We start from the raw sequence: 20,569 nt of genomic DNA on the forward strand, positions 1-20,569 counted from the left end.
CAATATTTCATAATTTCAAGCGCAAATAAATAAATAAATAAAACATAAAACTTATCAGCTCGTAACTTTTTAAAGTTAATCTGTAACAGCTATTTCTATTAATATAAAAAACCTTTTGCCATTTTTATTTCGCAAAATTTTTATTAATATCAAAATAATTTATGAGATGATTTGTTACATTCCAAATAAATAAAAAATAGCACTTTTTTTTCTTCCTCATTTATTTATATTTTTATCAGTGGGTAAAAATTTAAAAATTTACAAAATGAATCATTATAAATAATAATAATAATATGGAAAACAGTTCAAATATGTTTGAAAAAATTGCCAGTTATTTAACTGGGCAAATTTCTTTGATCCAAACGATAATTTATAAGGTTTTATTTATTTTCAACAAATGTAGTTTGTTTTCTTTTTAAAAAAAAGACAATTAAATGCTTCTAACATCACTGAATTTTATATAATTTTGACGAATTTCTCGTGTCCACTAAAAAAAGTTTTTCAATTTTTAAGTATTAAGAAAAGTAGGATTATTCTTATTTTTAACAAAATCTCATAAGGATAATCCTAATTTTATGCGGAATATTTCTCTTTTTTTTTTCTTACTAGTACATTCAATTTTATTAGTTGTCATTCAATTCTTTATTATTCATTGTTTAACCCAATGATTAGCGCGTTTATTTCCTTTTGTCTATTTCCTGATTTAAGGGGACTATCCTTGGCATACATAAGAAGTAAATCCGCCATAAATAAAATTCGCAAATTTTCAAATACACTCATTAACGCCACTTATTTTTCTTTCTCTTCAGATGGAAAATGTAAAAAATGTTGTGGATTTAATTTTCAATTTTTTTTTTCTACAGAGTTTCAAAAGATGCGTTAGATTATCTTTAAAGTATGAAATCCATCATTTCATTGAATATTATAGGTTATTTTATAAAATAACTAGATGTTCAACGAAATAATTTATGAACTATGATTGTGATTGTGGCAAATCCTAAATAACTAGGAATTTTATAAAGTAATAAAATTATGCACCTTAACAATAATATATATATATATATATATATATATATATATATATATATATATATATATATATATATATATATATATATATATATATATATATATATATATATATATATATATATATATATATATATATATATAGTATGTTTCTGCAGGCATTAGTTTTAAAATGCTGTGTATTAACATTTAAACTACTTTGAATATTTGCAATTAGAAAGCAGTGGACAAAACGTCCCATATTTGTCTTGATTTTGAATAAAATATTCCAAATAATCCATTTTATTGAATTTTAAATAATAAATTCATATATATTGTATTCTAAAAGAACTGGAAAAAATCACGTTACCGATTTAAAACATTCGAATAAAAAGCAATAAAATTTTCGTCTAAAAGTTCCCAAACAATGTTTGTTCAAATTATGAAAAATAAATTGATGAAATTAACAAAAAAATAATAATCTCAAGAGTTTCTTTATTTTTTTTTTCTTATTATTAATCTGATCTTATCTGAAGGCATCAGCCTACACAGATTATCAGAATAATTTGGGAAATAAGAAAATATGTGATACTATAACCTCTTTCGAACGAAATACTAATTTGGAATCAATTAGATTAACTTCAGCCAATTAAAAGAAGGAATTCAATGCAAAGAATGAATGGCGGTAAGAAGTAATAGATATTGATTCAGGAACATATCTGAGAAGATGGATGAAAAAGAAAAAGTCAATATGTATTAATCTCTAACTAAAGAGCTAGCCAAAGGGAATCATTGACCCAATTTGCGAAGTAGGGTTTTTAAAGATTTTGCGAAACTAAGAAGTGCCCCTTTACGATGTCCCTCTTTTAATAAAACTATCAATTTAGTTTCAGATAATCAACATATTTTTATCTTCATCAGCATAATAATTAATTTTAGATTAATTTTTTATTTTAGAGATTTTTCTAAAAAGAATTTGTGTATTTATTAATTAGATATACCCGGCGGTGCTCGGAATTAAAACATTTTCATGTATAATATCTTTTATATAAAAACTAATTTTTTTAAAATTATTACCATATAATCATCTTTTAATACCACCACATCGGTTGATTGATTGGCCTTGATCAATTATAATCGCTTGAGTATGAAGGTATATCAGTCCTTGTGTTTTTATTTATTTTAGGCACCATTTAATAATAGCTTTAAACTAATAAAAAGTTTGCAAAAGATATGAAATAGAAATTCGAAAAAAGAGTAGCAGAGTAGATTAAAGATGTGTTACCATTTCAAAATCGTCTGCGTTAAATTTTAAAAGAATCAATAAGAAGTGATGAGAAAATTGCACAGAAAGCAATTCGGTATCATTGAAAATGAAAGATTTTAAATTTTAAGATGGCCTTAAAATATTTCTTTTAAAATAATAACATTTTCTTTTGCTCGAGAGTTATTGCAGTAAAATAGCAAAAGTTCTATCAATTTCTAATTATTTGAATATTAATCAACTTTTTTCTGCTCTATCGTTTAAGAGTGCATACATACGCAGCTACAATGATTTTTATTTATATTAAGGTGTGATATATGAGTGCAATATTCATGTTTGTATATAATAATTATCAAATAGACTTTCGATGTCTACATTTACTGTAATAATTAATTAAAAATAATGAAACACTTATAAACCTGGCCGATGACAGAATATTAATATTACCTTTGCATTTTATAATTTATAGAATTTGAATTGCTTAAATAATTATAGAATTTGAATTATTTATAGAATTTGAATTTGAATTACCCCTCCATGGAAATAGGCTACTGCCTAGTAGAAAATTCGTCATTAATTTTAAGATTTAATGAATTTGATGTTCCTACTTGATGCCACATATCTTAGTTTATGGAACGAGGGCTCATGATTAAGAGCAACTATGGCATCTTTTCATGTTAAAAGAGACTTTGGACTATCCACAAAGACTCATATTGTCTTTGTGGATAGTTTGTTTCCCCGCAGGACTTTTAAGGGGAAGTGGTCCTCAAAAGTTTAATAGATTGAAACATGGTAAGGCTACGAAGTAATTCATAGAGAAAAAAAAGTAATAGGATGTATTGACTAGTTAGATGTAAGAATATATATTATAATTCGTCATATAAATTTTAAACTTATAAATTCGATTTGTTAAATGTACATATAAGTAGAGTATTTATTGTATGCAAAAAAATATAAGGGAATTGAAACTATATAAAATAAAATATTTAAATATCTACATAGATTCTAATTGATATGTGATATGAAATAATATATTGTTGTAACTAAATATTGAATAATTGATAAAATTAAATTATTTGATCAATAATCTTCTTCAAAAGATAGAAGAAAACATCATTAACAATTTTGTAATAAAAGTAATAATCTTATTGTCCGAATAATTAAATATTTTCTGTTTTACTAAGATTCTAATATTTTTGTTAAATATTTATCTTTCATAATGCACAAAAATTAATAAACTTCTTCCAAATTACTTTAGCTTGTACAATAAAACATATCTAGTGCAGCTTAAGCACATCGAACCATGTATAATTTTAAAGCACAGTTTCTATCTCAGAAACTTCAGTATCTGTTAATGATAAACTATAATGTCATAACTTAAGTATCTGTTAATGATAAACTATAATGTCATACAGTTATCACAACTTTATTACTAAAATAATATATTTAAAAATTACAATATACATGAAACATCAGAGAGAGTAAAATATAGTGCGTATTTTCCAAAAAAAAAAAAAAAAAAAAAATAAACATATTAAGAAAATTATTTTCTTCAAAAAGCATTTGCAATTTCTCATATAATATAATATTTTATAATTCAGCATTTGTCAATATCTTAAATTATTAGCAATACATTTCTAAATTCCGTGGAATCGATAAGATTTATTTCAATTATTTTCTAATATTGCCCATAAGTTTTAACATTAATATTACAATTTATTATAAACGCTTATTTAATTTGACTTGTTTTATATTTGTAAACACGGAATTTTGTAATTTTGTAATTCCTGATGTACTTCAATATTGAAATTTTTAACACTTATGCATTTGTATTGACGCTACACTTATTTTAATATTTTCAGTAATTATTATATAATATGCTAGCCGCTTTCTGCGACCGTTTGGTTTGCCAGGAAAGTGGTTGTTAAAAATTTCAATCAAATATTTTAGGTAGTTTAGTACCCCAGAAAAATATTTTAAACTTTACATTTTTATAGATATATAACTCATATTATATTAAAAGCCATTTCTTGATTTTGAAGTTTAATTGTAAATACAACAATTGAATATGGAAAAGTAAACCGAATCATTATATCTTTTTCATCAATAATATAAAAAAAAAATACCAGGATGAAATATTAGTAACAATAATGAAAATAATTATTTGAGTTTCACTGGGGTAGTAAAATATATTATTATAAAGCAGACTTAGATTATTTTTTAAATTATTAAAAACTGAAAAAATTATCCTCCAAAATAATTTGCATCGTGGGAAAGACGATTTTTTAAAATTTTAAAATGATGTAAAAATAATTTTTGTGCAGAAACTTTTTCTGAAATTATCTTGCAAAAACGCCAAAATTTCGTTTAATTTTTAATTAGTTATAATTAAAATTAAAATTTAAAAAAATGCCAAGTTTGGTATTTCTATTCAAACGATATGGCCTGTAGAGTACCAGCACATTCAGATACATACACATTCATTTTTATTATTAGCAAAGATAATTTATTAAGTTAATTAAACTTATATTCTGATCTAAAGGTATCACCTCATTATGACTTTGAAATAAAAATTATGTCCAGATTAAATTTATTATTTTAAATGAAATAACTATTTATCAAGTACTATCATTATCATCAACAAGAAATTACGGTGAAAAAAAAATCAAAATACTCCTATAAAAATATTTTTTCTTTAAAATTTTTATCGCACTTAAAATTTGTTAACAGCAGTAAAAAACAATATATATTTGTAGGTATAAAGCTTGATGATGAAGAAAGAAAATAAAATTCCGAATTGGAACGTTTTCGCTTTTGTTATCGGAGAAATGGAAGCTTTTGAAATTGGAAGAAATTATATTTACCTGTGATATCTTTCTCTCTTTCTTCATTTCATAATCTTGTCTACATCTCTCTTTGTCCAAATTCAGATAATAGTTAAAACCATATCACATATATTTTAAAAGTTTGTTGATGATGCAATTTTACTGTTGAAGTTACAAACAATTCGTTCAACAATGCTACATTATTTTCTCCACATTATTTATTAAAGATTTTTTGTCAACTAGTTGGTTATGATTAATAGCCCCTAAAACTTTTTTGAATTGAATATTTTATATTGCATGGTCTTGTTGTCTTCCTCAGATTTTCAGATTGATAGCCATGTAAAAAGTACTACCTTAATAATGCGAGTTATTTTTGCTCATAAAAAGGAAGAGATGTGAGTTTTCTTTGGATTTTGAAACCAACATAATATGCCAAGAATAATAATCTTTTTTCTTAATTTGAAACATTATTCTTCTGATGATTCATCTAAATGCTGAAGTATTAGTTTTTTTTTTCTTTTCATTACAATATTCTTAAAAAAAAATATTTAAATGTTACAAATGTATTTTTCAAATATCGTAACTATAATAATATTTAAAAAATCGAATGAAAATAATTATTAGAATTATTATTCAAAAATACAAAAAAAAATCCCTTTTTTTCCTTGTATACAGAATATATCATTTACTATATTTATAAACCCAAACCATAAAATATTCATTTTAAAAATATAACAAAAATAGAAAATGTTAATTACTTATTGATATTTTAATTTATTAATCTTTTTGGAATGATACTTAAATGGTGAAATATTACTTATTAATTTAATTCTTATTTTGTGTATTGTCTTTATTTACATCCAAAGCAATGCAAAATGCCTATTGCGAGGAAAATTGAAATTTTTTCATCAAGTCTGTATCTAAAAAAAATTATTTATTCTTGTCTCTAAAGACAATTTTAAAGAATAGCTAAATGTACGCATATGCATCATTGTCCTTGAAACAGGTAAAGTAGCAAATCTGAAAATGCTGAAAAGATATTACCCACAAAACGAATATCTTTCTCCTTGTCAAAAAACCTTGCATTGCAACAAAAATTAAGAAAAACGAAACCGGCTGGTTTAAGGAACGTCTTTCTCTTCCTAAACCAAAAGCCCTGATTGGTTGCAATAACCAGTATTCTAAATGACGTCAGAAAAATTAATATTTTCTTAAACCATGTTTTTATAACCAGTTAGTCTTATTTTTTACGTTTTAATAAATATTTTTCAATTAACAGCTTAATTTTAAACTATGAAAAAAATTCTGATCAACAAATGCTTCATTTCCCCTTTTCATAAAAGAGTACATTGAATAAATTTCAATCTAATAAAAAAATTCACAATCATTTTATGCCAATATGTTGTTGTTTTAAAAGATTATTATGAATTAAAAATGCAGTGTTGATTCTAGAAACAACGTAGTGCATTTATGCTTTTTAACCTACATAAAAAAATTTGAAATATATAGATATCGATTTAAAAAAAATATAAATACATTAAACCTATTCGAAGTAAGTAAGAATTTTTTTTCAAATTTTCTATTTTCACTACCAAGGAGTTTTCCTGTTCTGAGACCACCATTTCTTATCCTTTCTCTTAAAAAGACCTTCGACCAGTCTACGATTGCAAATGATATACAAGCTCGACCAATCAACTCTACACACGAGTGTTACGTATCTTATAAACGCTTGGGCCTACGCTGTTGCTGGTGCTGTGCCACGTTTGACTTTTCCTTTCTCTTGCGGCGTTGGTGTTTTCAGTGTCAAGAGTAGCAGATTTCATATACCGGCTTTCAACTTAATACGGTGCAATGTTTATTAAATTACTAATAGCTACGCTATGTATTGCATCCACTATTGCAGATGAAATTAAGAAAGAAAATCATGTTTTAGTTTTGACAAAGGATAATTTCGAAGGTGCAATCAAAGATAAAAACGTTCTGGTCGAATTCTGTGAGTATATACTTTTTGATATTTTTTCAAAATATACTTCCTTGCCTTAAAAAAAAAGCCACCCTTTATGCTTTCAGTTTATTTAGAACGATTTAGTGATTCGATTAACTTTGTACTTTTTGTCATTTTTCTCATACGATTATCTAAGATAAATTTGCATCTTTTCTTTCTTGCTGGAAATCAATGTAAAAAAATTACACTTGAGGCGTGGTCTAAGGAAAAAATTGCAGAATTCCATTTCACTATCAAATAAAATCATGTTTTGCTATAAGTACATTTAATAATAGTGAGCGAGATTTTCCCCCCAATCTCGTAAAAGCTAAATTCTGTGCAATAGAATAAGATAAATAGTAATGAAGTATGATTTTTTTTTTTTTTAAATTCTCCGAAACCTTAAATTTTTTTTGTAATCTGATTAAATTTATTAGCATATGTGAATAACATTAATAAAGGACATTTTAATGTCCGATAACTATGTAGCAAAATTTTTTAATGCTTTAGAAAAGTTTTAAAGTAACTGAATATATTTATTGTTACATTTTTTATAAGAATGACAGTGTGTGTTTCTGATATACAATTGATATAGATTTTATTCCATTGTTTTGGATCAGGTTATTAAGTTTTAAAATTTTCGTTAGATTTATTTTTTGAATGAATAACTATTTGAAGTATTAGTATTCTGCAAAGATCTTATTAACTGCACCAGACTGTTCATAAAATAAAATAAATATTCTGTAGGGTATCATAAGTATTTAAATTGTATTGGATCTTTAAAAAATATTTGTGGGGGAAAAAAAAATGCTTTTAAATGCTTACTTCTTCTGATAAGTAGGTTTTGAACTTACCATGGATTTAATTTGGAGTAGTCGTCAGTTTTTATTAAAATTTGAAATAATTAGTTTCCATTTCTAGATGCACCATGGTGTGGACATTGCAAGGCTCTTGAACCCCAATATGCCAAAGCCGCAGAGAGTCTAGCTGAAGAAAAATCTGAACTGCTCTTGGCTAAAGTTGATGCTACAGTTGAAACTGAACTTGCTGAACGGTATGGAGTTCGTGGATACCCAACCATCAAATTTTTCCGTGAAGGAAAGATCTTCGAATACAATGGTATAAATTAATGGTTATTAAATTTGATTTTTCAATTTATTTTTAATTTAACATATAAATTTTTAAATATTGATATATTAAAGACATTATAAAAATTTGATTTGTATATTTGATTAAACTTGTACTAAAAATGGGGAAAGTATTAAATTTTGAAATTATATCTATACTTAATGAAGGATGAAAGTAATTGTATTATATATTAGATTAAAAAGAATATTTTTTAATAACATTTTAGAGTTGTTTGTAGTTAAAACTAAGAAATTCTTCACAAATAAATTTATGAGCATTAGAAAGTTGCGTGTTGGCTTATCTTCAGTTGCATTAATTAAATTCCAAATAAGTTCATAAACGTAAAATTTTAGATTTTTTAATTTATTTAAGTAAACTTTTTGAAAATATCTTTTTATATTATAAACTATTGTAAATACATAGAATATATTAATACAGTTATGGTATCTTATGTTTTGTATTTTTTATTACTGTTATAGTTATTAAAATCTTCTTTTCTTTGAAGAAGAGAAGTAGTTTGGGAGAGAAATGTCTTCATTTTTAAAATGAGTGAAGATAGCAGTAAATGTCTTGTGCTAACCTTTAGTTGTTCATGTTATATTGCTAAACAAGTTATTTTTTAAATGTATAATTCTCTTGAATGAAAGGTATGCATTTTGAGCTTTTGTTTGTATACTCATCTTTCAATATTTAGAATATAATGACAAGTCATTGTCAAGATTATGACATGTAATATATCTGCATGTAATATAATTTTCTGAATTTGGGATGTGTTCTTCAAATGTAGACTTTTCTTTGTATAGGAGGACGAACTTCAGATGAAATTATCAGATGGCTTAAAAAGAAAACTGGACCTCCCGCAGTTGATTTATCATCTGTAGAAGATGCTAAAAAGTTTGTTGATAGTAACGAAGTTGCTGTTGTTGGATTTTTCAAGGATCTTGAAAGTGCAGATGCAAAGATTTTCAAGAGTGTTGCATCAGAAATGGATGACTTCGTATTTGGTATTACAGATGACGATGTTGTTTATTCTGAACTTAAGGCCTCAAAGGATGGAGTCATTCTTTTTAAAAAGGTATAATATTTTAATGAAAATTTGTTATCGATTTCTTGTGTTGATTTGTTATTGATCTTATTTTTATGTTGTAGTTTGATGAAGGACGAAATGAATATGAAGGTGAATTGAAGGAAGAGGATCTGAAAAAATTCTTGAAATCTAACAGCTTGCCATTAGTAGTTGAATTCAGCCATGAAGTAAGTATTTTTATTTTTAAGAAAATGTTTAAAAGTTTATTTTAAGTATATTTTGTACTATATCTAAAGTTTATATATAATTTTTTTAAATCCTCTTGATTTTTATACTAGACAAAGGAAGGCAATTCAATTTTTATAGATGTTAATATTTGGAAGAGAGAATATATAATTCTTTTTATAATTAGTACATACTTGGTAAAATGTCTTTGGATTAATCATATATTGCATAATATTCAAGTAAATTTTCTTTTATAGGTGTCATCAGATGTAAGTTTTGACTTGATTAGTTCTTGGTAGAATAAGTAGCGTGGTGTAGGCAGAAAACATGTTATAGCTCTTCTAGGAACAAAACTATGTAGTTGGTTAGTTATAATTAGAAGAGAAATTTTAAGACTTATTTTCTAAATTTTAAATTAAAATGGTTACAATTAAATAAGGGTGAATATGGTCTTTTGATAAATTGCCCTTTTCGCATAGCGAGAAATATAGATCTTATCTTTTCGGAGTTTTGATTATCAGTTATGATCTTTTTTTAAAGATTTTATCCTGCAGAAGTTGTGCTTGTAATATTTTTAAATATGTTGGTCAATAAATTTAGTCTTCCTTTTAATTGAGTCCTTAAAATGTTATGCTTTTATAATTCATACAGATTAGTTATTGACTTCCAAAATGTGTGATAAATCGGGAATAAAATATTCCCATTCCCAATCAGACCATAATATTTATTTATTTAAAACGTAAGAATTTTGGTTGACAATATTTAGATTATTATTTTTTTAAATTCAAATTATTTGTATTTTAGAGATTTTGATAATTGTTGATATAAATATTGAGAGATCAGAAAAATGCAATAGACATTTCACTAATGTATGCTAATTTTTATACTAACAAATGTTTAAATCTGTATTTTTGCTTTTTTAAGTAGGTTGTGTATTTAAATTTCTGAGCAAACTTGTGAAACCTTCATAAAGCCATTTCATAACTTTTTAATATTTCTGTGATGTATATCTTCAATTTCATTCTGAACAATAAGCAGCATATGTTTACTACTGTTATTCAATTCTCTGCTAATTAATAGAAGAGAATATTGCATCCATTCTCATTTTATCAGTTCATTGTATACAATTTCATAAATACAAATTAAAGAATAGGAATATGCATCTAAAAAATTGATACTTTAAAATTAAAAAAATTTTGGTGACCATTTCTAGGGAAGTAATTTCGCAGAAAAAAATGACTTTTAAACTATTTTTACACTCCAAAAGCCATCTTTTGAATGTTATGAATTTAATTGCAGTATAATTTGTAATCTTATTTAATTTTTAAAAATTTAATTTCATTTATGTAAAATAGTTTCATATCTTTAAGTAATTTTTCTTCTATTAAGATAGATGTATCTTGGATTACTTTTTTAACTAAAAAATTTTACTTTACTCTTAAGCTATAAAAGAAATGGTAAGTCATTTTTATAGCTTGTGAGCATTAGACTTTATCATTTCAGGATTAAATGTTGTATGATAATCGTGGTATATAATGAATTATTGGATTTTCTAAACTTCTGAGGCTACAGGTTTTATTATTCATTTTATCGTAAGGACTTGAGAATTCTTATTTTAAAAGTTAAAGTGTCTAGCTATTAGTTTTTCATTTTTAAAATATAACTAGTTTAAATATGTGGCAATATAATAATATAAATAATGGCTAAAAATCATTATAAAAATTGAATGTAGTTTTTTCATTAGAAGTTTAAACTTTTTTAGTTCTTTGATAGCATACGAGTAGTTTTTCTAATGTATATTAGTATCGGCATATGATCGTTAATATTCTAGTTGTATTTGGTATGAATTGAATTTATGTAATTTACTAATTAAGATTGTTACATCTGCTTTTCTTATTTTTTAGATATATATAATTATGCTTTTCACAATTTTTTTTCTTAGCTTTAATATAAAAGTAATCTGCAGCAGTCTATTATTCAGTTGTGTATAAAGCTTGAATATATACTTTAAAATTAGTTAAATAACTGATGTGAGCATAGTAACTGTTGAGATAACTTTATTATCTGTAAAACTTGTATCTTTCATCTTGTTTATGTTTCAAACTTAGTTCAAATAATACTTTTATGCCCTGTTTTTAATTATTTTCAAATTTATATCTTATTTATACCACTTTAATTTTTAATACTCTGACAGTATTAAGTTCAATGGCTTAATTGGTTTGATATTATTGAAAGTTAATTTGGAATTGAGCAAATTTAGTTTTCTTTGTAATTTTTGTCTTTGTTCTGTAGTATAAAGTGTCGGTGGTAGGAAATGGGAATCGTGTACTTTAAAAGATGCAATTTAATATTTGCTTTAAGTACAATTTAATGTAAACATGTCTCTGGTAGTATCCAAGTAATGAAACTTTATTTTTTTTTCTTGTTGATCATAATTACTTTAACAAACATTAAATAGGTAAATGACAATTATTGGTGAAGGAAAAGCATGGATGTAGGATGTCTAATTTGGTAAAATAATGTGAAGTGTGTGATGAATAATATGAACTTTGGTTTCGACTTATTTCATTTTTAAGGTTACATGTTTTTTTTAGTATCGAATTTATATATAATTATTATATTAATACAATATTATTATTATATTTAGTATCGTGTGTCATATTGAAACTGTTACAACATCGCTAATTGAAGATTTGATATCATCAGTTTCTAATGACAATGTATTTATTTTTATGAAATTTATAAAATATTGGTCCTTATTTAAAATTGATCTTCATTTTTTTTTTAACGAGTAAATATAAAGTATTTTTTTCCTATATGTACTCTGATATTATGTATTTATATTAGAATTTAGCAAAATCTGTAAGATTTTGGATTCATTTTAAATACTGAATTTTATCTTCTAGACAGCACAAAAGATCTTTGGTGGAGACATTAAAGCCCATAATCTTCTGTTTATCAGTAAAGAATCTTCAGATTATGAAAGCCGTGTAGATGTCTTCCGTAAGGTAGCAAAAGAATTCAAAGGCAAGGTTTTGTTTGTTACAATCAATACCGATGATGAAGATCACGAAAAGATCATGGACTTCTTTGGCTTGAAGAAAGAAGATACTCCAACTATGAGATTGATCAAGCTTGAAGAAGAAATGGCTAAATTCAAGCCTCCTACTGAAGGAAACAGTGAAAGTGAAATTAGAGACTTTGTAAATGGTGTTTTGGAAGGAAAGATAAAGGTAATATTTTTACAGCTTTTTAAGATTTTTCATTATTTTTATACTTATTGATATCTCTATGCTTTACGAATAGCTAAAATTTAGTTCCTGAATTTCTTATAGATGTTTATATTTTATGACAATACAATAAGGAAATGGAATTTTAGAACAGAAATTAATTCGATATAATTCAGAAATAAGCTGAAAATTCTAACGGATACTTTAACTTTCTCTTTGTGGTCAGAAATGTCTATTATGGCTATTGAAATCTATATTTAAAACAAGTCATGACAGTTGTTTAATTAGTAATATTTTAAAAATTTCTTTTATTTGTACTTAAAATACGGTGTTATCTAATGGTATGTTACACAACAAAGGTGCTTAGATAAAATGACAATCATTTTTTATAAACTTTGGAGCTGTATAGTTTGAAAAGGTCAGATCTTTCATTTTAAGGGAATAAGGGGGAAAAAATTGATAAGATTTAAAAATTAAGTGCTAATTTATATGAAATTGAACTTAAAACAATTCGTGAAGCATGTAGGAAACATTTTATATCTTGGATGTAGACAAGGTGCAGAATAGTAACCATATACAATGTACTAAAATTCTCAATGTAGATAAAAAGCTTTGTTGCATGTATCTTGAAGATTTAGTTCATTATATTAAAATCTGACCAAATGAAGCCTAACTTTACTTTTGCATTTTAGCAACATTTACTTTCTGAAGACATTCCTGAAGGATGGGATAAAGAACCTGTAAAAGTTCTTGTAGGAAAGAATTTTGATGAAGTGGCTTTTGACAAATCCAAGAATGTTCTTGTTGAATTCTGTGAGTAAAACTTTTTTGTAAAGAAAAAAATAATTTTAATATATAATTAACAATTCAAAATACTTAATCTTTATTTTTTGGTTTGCTTATTTACAAAATTAATATGGTTTGTATACTTACGATTTAAATATACTTTAGGAAACTGCTCAGCCTTTAAATTGATGCTTATTGTATTAAAAATGTAGGATACGACCAAATTTTTATCACTATTTTTAAATTGGTTGACATTCGCATTGACTAATCTTTAGTTGACCAATATTGCACAATTTGTAAGCATTCTCATTTTTATCTTGTTTTGAGCAAGCTTTGGCTTTTAATGATCTATTCTATCATAAATATTACCATCATTAGTAAAAAAATCCATTAAATCAAGCATTTATAACTTTACATACACCATCCCACCTGGAAAGAGAAACGATTTTGTACCATAACTGTACAAATGCAATTTAAATCAAATTTTATTCTAGAAATTGTTTACTCTCCAATAATTATATTTAACAATTACTTCACAATGACTGTAGGTTTTTTTCTATATATTAGAAAAATGCATGTTTTTTTGTTTACATTAGTAAAAATGTAAGGATTTGCAGGTATCAACGTAATCTGACTTTAAAGAAAAATGTTAATTTATGGGACTAATCTTTTAAAAGAAACATGAATTAGCAATACCATGTAATAAGAAAACATTTTGTTCCAAAAACCTGACGCATCCATGCGTCATTAAGCCTACGAATATTATTCTGTGTGTTTGCAAGGATGTAGTATTTGGCTCCAAGAATCCAATGCAAACTCAAATATGCATTGTTTATCCCATAGAGACTAAATATTGGAAATTTCTTTGTTTTGAATGTCAAAGATTTAATTATAACATACTGCAAGGAAGTGTTGTAAGAATTTTCATCTTGCAAGTTTTTGGAGGGAATAGATTTCTTATTAATGACCAGTTTTAAAGTTATACATCATTGCATCGCTTTCAATTATAGGATCTAGTATACTTTACATTTTAACTAATTTTTAAAATATGGCTAGATTTTCTTAGTTTATAAGTATACTAATATTCATCTGAAGTTGCAATTTTAAATATTGGTTATTTCTAGATATAGAATAAATTTTCTAAATACAAATTTTTTTCAGATGCTCCATGGTGTGGTCACTGCAAACAGTTGGCTCCCATTTATGATGAGCTTGGTGAAAAGTACAAAGATAGAGATGATGTTGTTATTGCCAAAATGGATGCTACAGCAAATGAATTAGAACATACTAAAATCAATAGCTATCCCACTATTAAATTGTATAAAAAAGGCACAAATGAGGTAAGTGTTATTAATTTTTTCCCTCCCTTTTTTTTCTAGCTTAAATGACTTAAAAGTTTGTTCCAGCTTTTTGTATCTGTTGCATGGGATTAATGTAATCTTTCATTTGTTAAACTAAAGATAATGTTTAATGAATTGCATTTGTATTTTTATTAATGTATAAGCATTTAAAATTTGTTATAAATATCTAATTTTTTAAAGAATTTTTATAATGACTAGTATTCTATTAAAGACTTTAAATTTTCACAAAATTTTGTAAATCTAAAATATACGAGTAGTATTCAGTTATTTGATATTTCAATGTTCTTCTAAATGCGTTTGGTTTACCTAAAGAAGTCATGTTACGATTTATCTTCATGATGTAATTTCTAGATTAATGAAGTTTGATTTATGCTATTTTTATATTGTACATGAATTGTTTCTAGTTGTTAATAACTTAAATCTCTTCTTTTGTTGATATGGAATCTTATTTGATATGCCTTGAGAAAGAGGCTAAAATTACGAGACTAATCAAGTATTTAAATCTTAAAGTTTCTTAAATTATGTTTTAAGTTATATTCTCAAGAACTAATGGCTTATAATTCGCTACTAAATAGAAATTCCATATGTGATATATATTTTAAAATGCTATTTCATAGGTTGTTGAGTACAATGGAGAACGTACTCTAGAAGGCATTAATAAATTCATTGAAACTGATGGAGAATATGGAAAAGCTGCTCCTGATGAGGTAAAATAACAAACATGCATGTCTTTTCTAATATGAATGTTTTTTACTTCAATGTAGGTTATAGAATTCAACGGAGAACGCACTCTTGAAGGCATTAGCAGGTTTATTGAGACTGATGGTGTAGATGGGGCAGCTGTTAAAGAAGAGGTCAGCTACTAACAACTTATATTTCTCTAACAAAGAACTCTTACAACTTGTGGCCTAATTGCTTTAGAACCTTAATAGTATCATAATAGTGCTTTCTTAATAGTATCTAAATTCTATCTTGTTCTTGAATGCATGCTCTTGCATTGGCCATAGTTGTAAAGTTCTTGGGTTATGGTCTTGCTGCATTTTTTTATTTGGGATTTCTACATATTTTATTTGAATTTTCAACTTACTCTTCTTATATTTAATGTGGTGGTGGATGGAATCCTATTTAATAATACTGACAAATTAATAAGAAAATTTAATGTTTCTCAATGCTAATATATCCAATATTAGAGTACATATTTATACAGCTTCTGTTCATTATATACAAGTCTCTAAATAATTAAGGGAATATTAGACTAGGAAATTACTGCTTTTTTAAAAAGGCACTGTAGCATAAGAGAACATGTTAGAAATGTTAGAAAATGTGCGATACTGCAAAATACAAGTTTTCATCCGAATCTTATGAGCTTACTGCAGTTTTTTAGAGGAAGGAGCTTTATTTGACCTTTAATACCCTTCTGTCATACTTTTTGAAAATACCGGATTATTAGGAAAGAAATAAAAGGAGCAGATTAGATTTAACTACATCAATTTTTAGCAAGCATATAGACTAATAATTTACTATTGTAATCTTATCATGTAAAAATAGTTTGATTTATTTTTAATTATAAAAAAAATATCAATATATATAAAGTGAAATCTTCAAGGAGAAGTGCAAGTTATTTGACCCATAAATTTTTTCCATTGAATCCAATATTGATGTAATTACATTGAAAGACAATCTCTTAAAGTTCATATTTGAACATTGCCTTTATTTTATATTGCCTCATTTTGAACATTGCCTTTATCCACTGCATATTTCTCTTCATTGCTATCAAACATTATCAAAGAAAAAAAAATTCTTCCATGATTATGTTTTTAGGTCAAAACTTAAAGAATGAATTCAGTGGAATTTTAAAAGCTACATTAATCTTATTGAATGTAGTAAGTGGATTTAGTCGTAAAGCAATATTTATCTGAATATTATTAAATACAACAAACATAACCTATTAACATTTGAATATAATTGTGTAATGTTCCACAGTTTTGAAATAAAAAGAATGTATTGAGAATTTCTAGATGAAATTCAGTTATGTATGAACTTTTCTTCTTATAACAAGTCCCTCCCACTCAAGTTTCTTGAATTGTATACTTTTAAGTAAAATTTTATTTCAATTTGACTGTTAAAAAAAAAAAAAAAAAAAAAAAAAAAATCTATAGGATTCGGGAAAATAACATAATTTGCAACTAACATATTTTCCTGTTATTGAAGACTTACTACAATTAAATATGACCTTGAATTTTTTTAAAAATTCCTCTAACATGCATAATGATTGTTATATACAAAATATTAGAGTTTGCTATAATCAGTTCTGTGAGAAGATAAAGCTGTAGGTTTTTCAGTTTTGAGTTCTTTAGATGAGCTTCTTTATCAATTACTTCTTTGCTTATTTTTTTAATGAAATCTCAATGGTTGAAGTATGTCCGTACATACCATAAATTTCTTGAAATTGAATAAACTGTTTTATAAATCTTTCCCCCTCCTAATTTTTCAAATATTTTTGGATTTGGTATAGTATGCTTGTTTTCCAAACTGTAACCCTTCTCGTCATTGTTTCAATAAATTGTGAGGCTTTAATTGTATTGTAAAGATATTAATTGTGGCAACTATTTTTGTAAAATTAGAAGTTAGCAAAACTTTAAGGGAGAAGAGGTGAAAAAAATGTTTAGAAGGGTAACTGTTGCATTAGGTTTGTTTTTAAAAGCTCATGAAAATAAGTTTTTGAAAATTTATAATGTATCTCATTAGTTTTGTAGTGCATCCAACTTCAACTAATTTAAAACTTTGAAGCATATTGAGATTTCATTTGGTCTCAAAGATAAAGATAACTTTTAAATTTATATAAGATTTGTGAAGTCATTTTACATTGTGCACAGGCTAGAATAATGAAATAGGATTGAAATTAATCATTCATAAATTTTAAATGGCTTGTGTTTGAAAAATGTTGCTAAATTGAATATCTATTAAATGTACAATTCATTTAATCTTGTATTTTATTTCTGACGTATCAAGACTAATGATTTTGCTGTACAGTCTTCGTTGTGTATCTTGGTTTAGATATCTTAAGCCTCTTTGTTATATTATGCAGTTTAAAAATGTAGTATAAAATAACTGAATTTATTAAAAATTACAAAATAAGAGGGAAAATGAAACTGATTTGTAAATTAAATAAAGCAGGAAACTTTTTATCCCTATTCAATGTAAATTTTATTTAATAGATTCCATATTTAGACAAATGTTGCATTACCATAAATTATTTGCCGGCGTGATGACAATGTCACCGTCTTAATTTCTGTGTATTATCTTATTGGAATTCTAGAGCAACTTTTTCATTAATTAAAAAAAAATTGCCATTAGAGTGAAGGGGAAGATTTATAATAGAAGTAATTTAGCACAATTTACCTTGTGCTTCTTAATGTTGAAAATGGTAAACTCGATATTTCTGATATTCAGCTATTGCATAGTGTTTAGTTTATTTGACATGCATCGCAATACTGTATTTTTTCTATATAGAAATTTATTTTTGTGTTGTATAAAGTACTGGAATAAATTACTAGGTTTTCATTCAAAAACATCTGAAATGTAGAATTAATGGTTGGATCACTTTTGCTCCTTAAAATTTGGGCAAAAACTGTAATTTTGATAATTGCTTTTAATATTATCAAACCGTGAATTTATTTCTTTCATTTTCAATTATATGTATTTTTTTTATGCTTTATTTTTATAAGTGTAAAATGTTTGTATTTTAACTTTGAGGAAATGTTTTGTTTATCAATCATATGGCAACATACACATATCACTTGTTTTGATACAGTATGGCCAGTTGAGGCTCTTGCGCCATAAAAATCCAACATGCATCCATCCTATATGTATTTTTGAATGCAAATATATTCTAATTTGTAAAATTTCTTAAATTGATGATAATTTATTGATTTAGTTTTTTTTCTTTCTTTTTTAAATTTATTCCCTCCTTTCCATCAGTAATTTACATTTTGAAGTGTTTATTGTATTTCCCTCATTCCTTCAGTTAAGCTATCTATTAATACATTGAAACTCTACGTCTTAATGCATTTTCGGGGGTGAAGGTTGTATTAAGATTTTTTATGCTAATGTGTTGCATCTTAGTTGTGACTTATATAAATTAAAAGATTTTGTCTTGTGAACATATTACCCTATTAACACGATTTCTACAAATTTCTTTTTCTGAGTTTACATGCTTAAAACGTGGCAAATAGAATTCTATAATTGTTTGATAAATCTTGTGTTTTTACAGGCCTATTGATTTAACTGTTTATAAAATCTAAATACATATCTGAATGTTTGTATTTATTTTTTCAGGAGGAAGCTGAAGAAGCAGTCAGGGAAGACGCGCAGGCACATCGTGATGAACTATAAACATCGCAACTTAATAGGTCATTCATTTCATACTCCTCATACACACATTGTGTACCAAAGTCAAGCGCAATCAGTTGTTAAACTCATTTTTCCATTCAAGCCAATGGCTGGTCTCCAGGGGTTAAAATAAATCGGACATTTTGTGTTGTGGTTGTGCTGAACAAATTGGATTTAATGATACTAATAAATAAAAAAAATTGTTCTGTAAAATATTTTTCTTATCAGATTTGTTAGAGATTATATACAAAGCAGGCATTTTAAGTTTCAATTATTTCATTATTTTTTTACGCTGATGTTGTGTTCAAAAATGGTGTGAACAAAGATGTTATGCTGTTTTTATAATTTTTTTATTTAAGTAAATGTTAAATGATAACTTTTGAAGATTTTTCACTTATTACGTTATTTAAATACTTCTGTTCATATTTTTATTTTTAATCAAATAATTGGCAGCAGAATAAAATATTTTTTTATATAAAACAACATAGTTCATTTTGAATTAAATGCTCGTCTTCCTTGTGTGTATTAATATTACAGGTGTAATAAAATACTTGTTAACATAGTTTGTATGTCTTTGAAGTTATGAATGCTATATTGTAAGCCAAAAACCTTACCCACTTTTCTGTAACTATATATTCATTAAAATATATTAAAGACATAATAGCCATTTGTTGGAATGCATTAATTTAAAAAATGAAATGCGAACTTCCAAAGATGAACTTACCGAAAATGAAATACCGAACTTTTAATCATTAAAGATGATTCTTTAAATTTAATGACAGTGCCATATTTTAAACCTTGTAATTGAAAGTGTTTTCTGTTAAGGTATTGGAATCTTGAAACAACAGCTGTTTGTAATTCAAAATAAATTTTTAGGAACAGAAATCAATTAATAAAATTTCAGTTTTTTTATTATGGAGCTGTTCTCATGTTCAATATATTATCTCAAATAGTTTTTAGTTAGTGTTTGATAATACACGTTTTATAACCATGAAATGATGATTTTTTTGCATCATGTTTATGGGCTGATATATTGTCTGATATGACGTATATAATGCAGTATGCATGACCTAAAATATCAGTGCCTTCTACAGAGCTTACAATTAAACTTGGATCCATCAACTTTGACATGTAGTTACTTTGTAGGAACTGAATACCAAGAAATGGTCTTCAAGTGTTGAGATTTAAAGAAAAAAAATTGGCTTAATTTTCCCATCAATAACTTTGGAGTGATTGTTCTGAAGCACTTTTAAATAGGAAGAAAAAATGTTTATTTGTACTAATTTTATTTTCATATTTTTTGGGTGGGGCCTAATTTTATTAAATTGCTATTTTATTT

The 20,569-nt window shown here is 25.6% G+C and overlaps 1 protein-coding gene across 2 annotated transcripts; it reads left to right on the forward strand.

The window, feature by feature from the left end:
- The first annotated feature begins 6,818 nt into the window (after window positions 1–6,818).
- LOC129965507 (protein disulfide-isomerase-like) lies at window positions 6,819–19,409 on the forward strand. 2 transcript variants are annotated; one of them, XM_056079471.1, is made up of 9 exons: window positions 6,819–7,090; window positions 8,003–8,200; window positions 9,013–9,284; window positions 9,359–9,463; window positions 12,368–12,694; window positions 13,384–13,504; window positions 14,639–14,817; window positions 15,456–15,545; window positions 19,177–19,409. In XM_056079471.1, the coding sequence occupies exons 1-9, from the start codon at window positions 6,949–6,951 to the stop codon at window positions 19,231–19,233; spliced, it is 1,491 nt and encodes a 496-aa protein (XP_055935446.1). In that variant the 5' UTR covers window positions 6,819–6,948; the 3' UTR covers window positions 19,234–19,409. The 2 variants fall into 2 exon arrangements, with proteins under 2 accessions (XP_055935446.1, XP_055935445.1); XM_056079470.1 differs by lacking the exon at window positions 15,456–15,545 and adding an exon at window positions 15,603–15,692 and having other exon boundaries at window positions 6,822–7,090.
- The last annotated feature ends 1,160 nt before the right edge of the window (window positions 19,410–20,569 follow it).

This window comes from Argiope bruennichi, chromosome 4, assembly GCF_947563725.1.
Source record: "Argiope bruennichi chromosome 4, qqArgBrue1.1, whole genome shotgun sequence".
Lineage (NCBI taxonomy): Eukaryota > Metazoa > Arthropoda > Arachnida > Araneae > Araneidae > Argiope > Argiope bruennichi.

Coding starts and splice junctions, on each gene's coding strand:
- LOC129965507 (XM_056079471.1), top strand. CDS start 6,949: ATGTTTATTAAATTACTAATAGCTACGCTATGTATTGCATCCACTATT. Junction 9,464..12,367: donor TAGTTGAATTCAGCCATGAA/GTAAGTATTTTT, acceptor TTTATCTTCTAG/ACAGCACAAAAGATCTTTGG. Junction 15,546..19,176: donor GAAAAGCTGCTCCTGATGAG/GTAAAATAACAA, acceptor TTATTTTTTCAG/GAGGAAGCTGAAGAAGCAGT.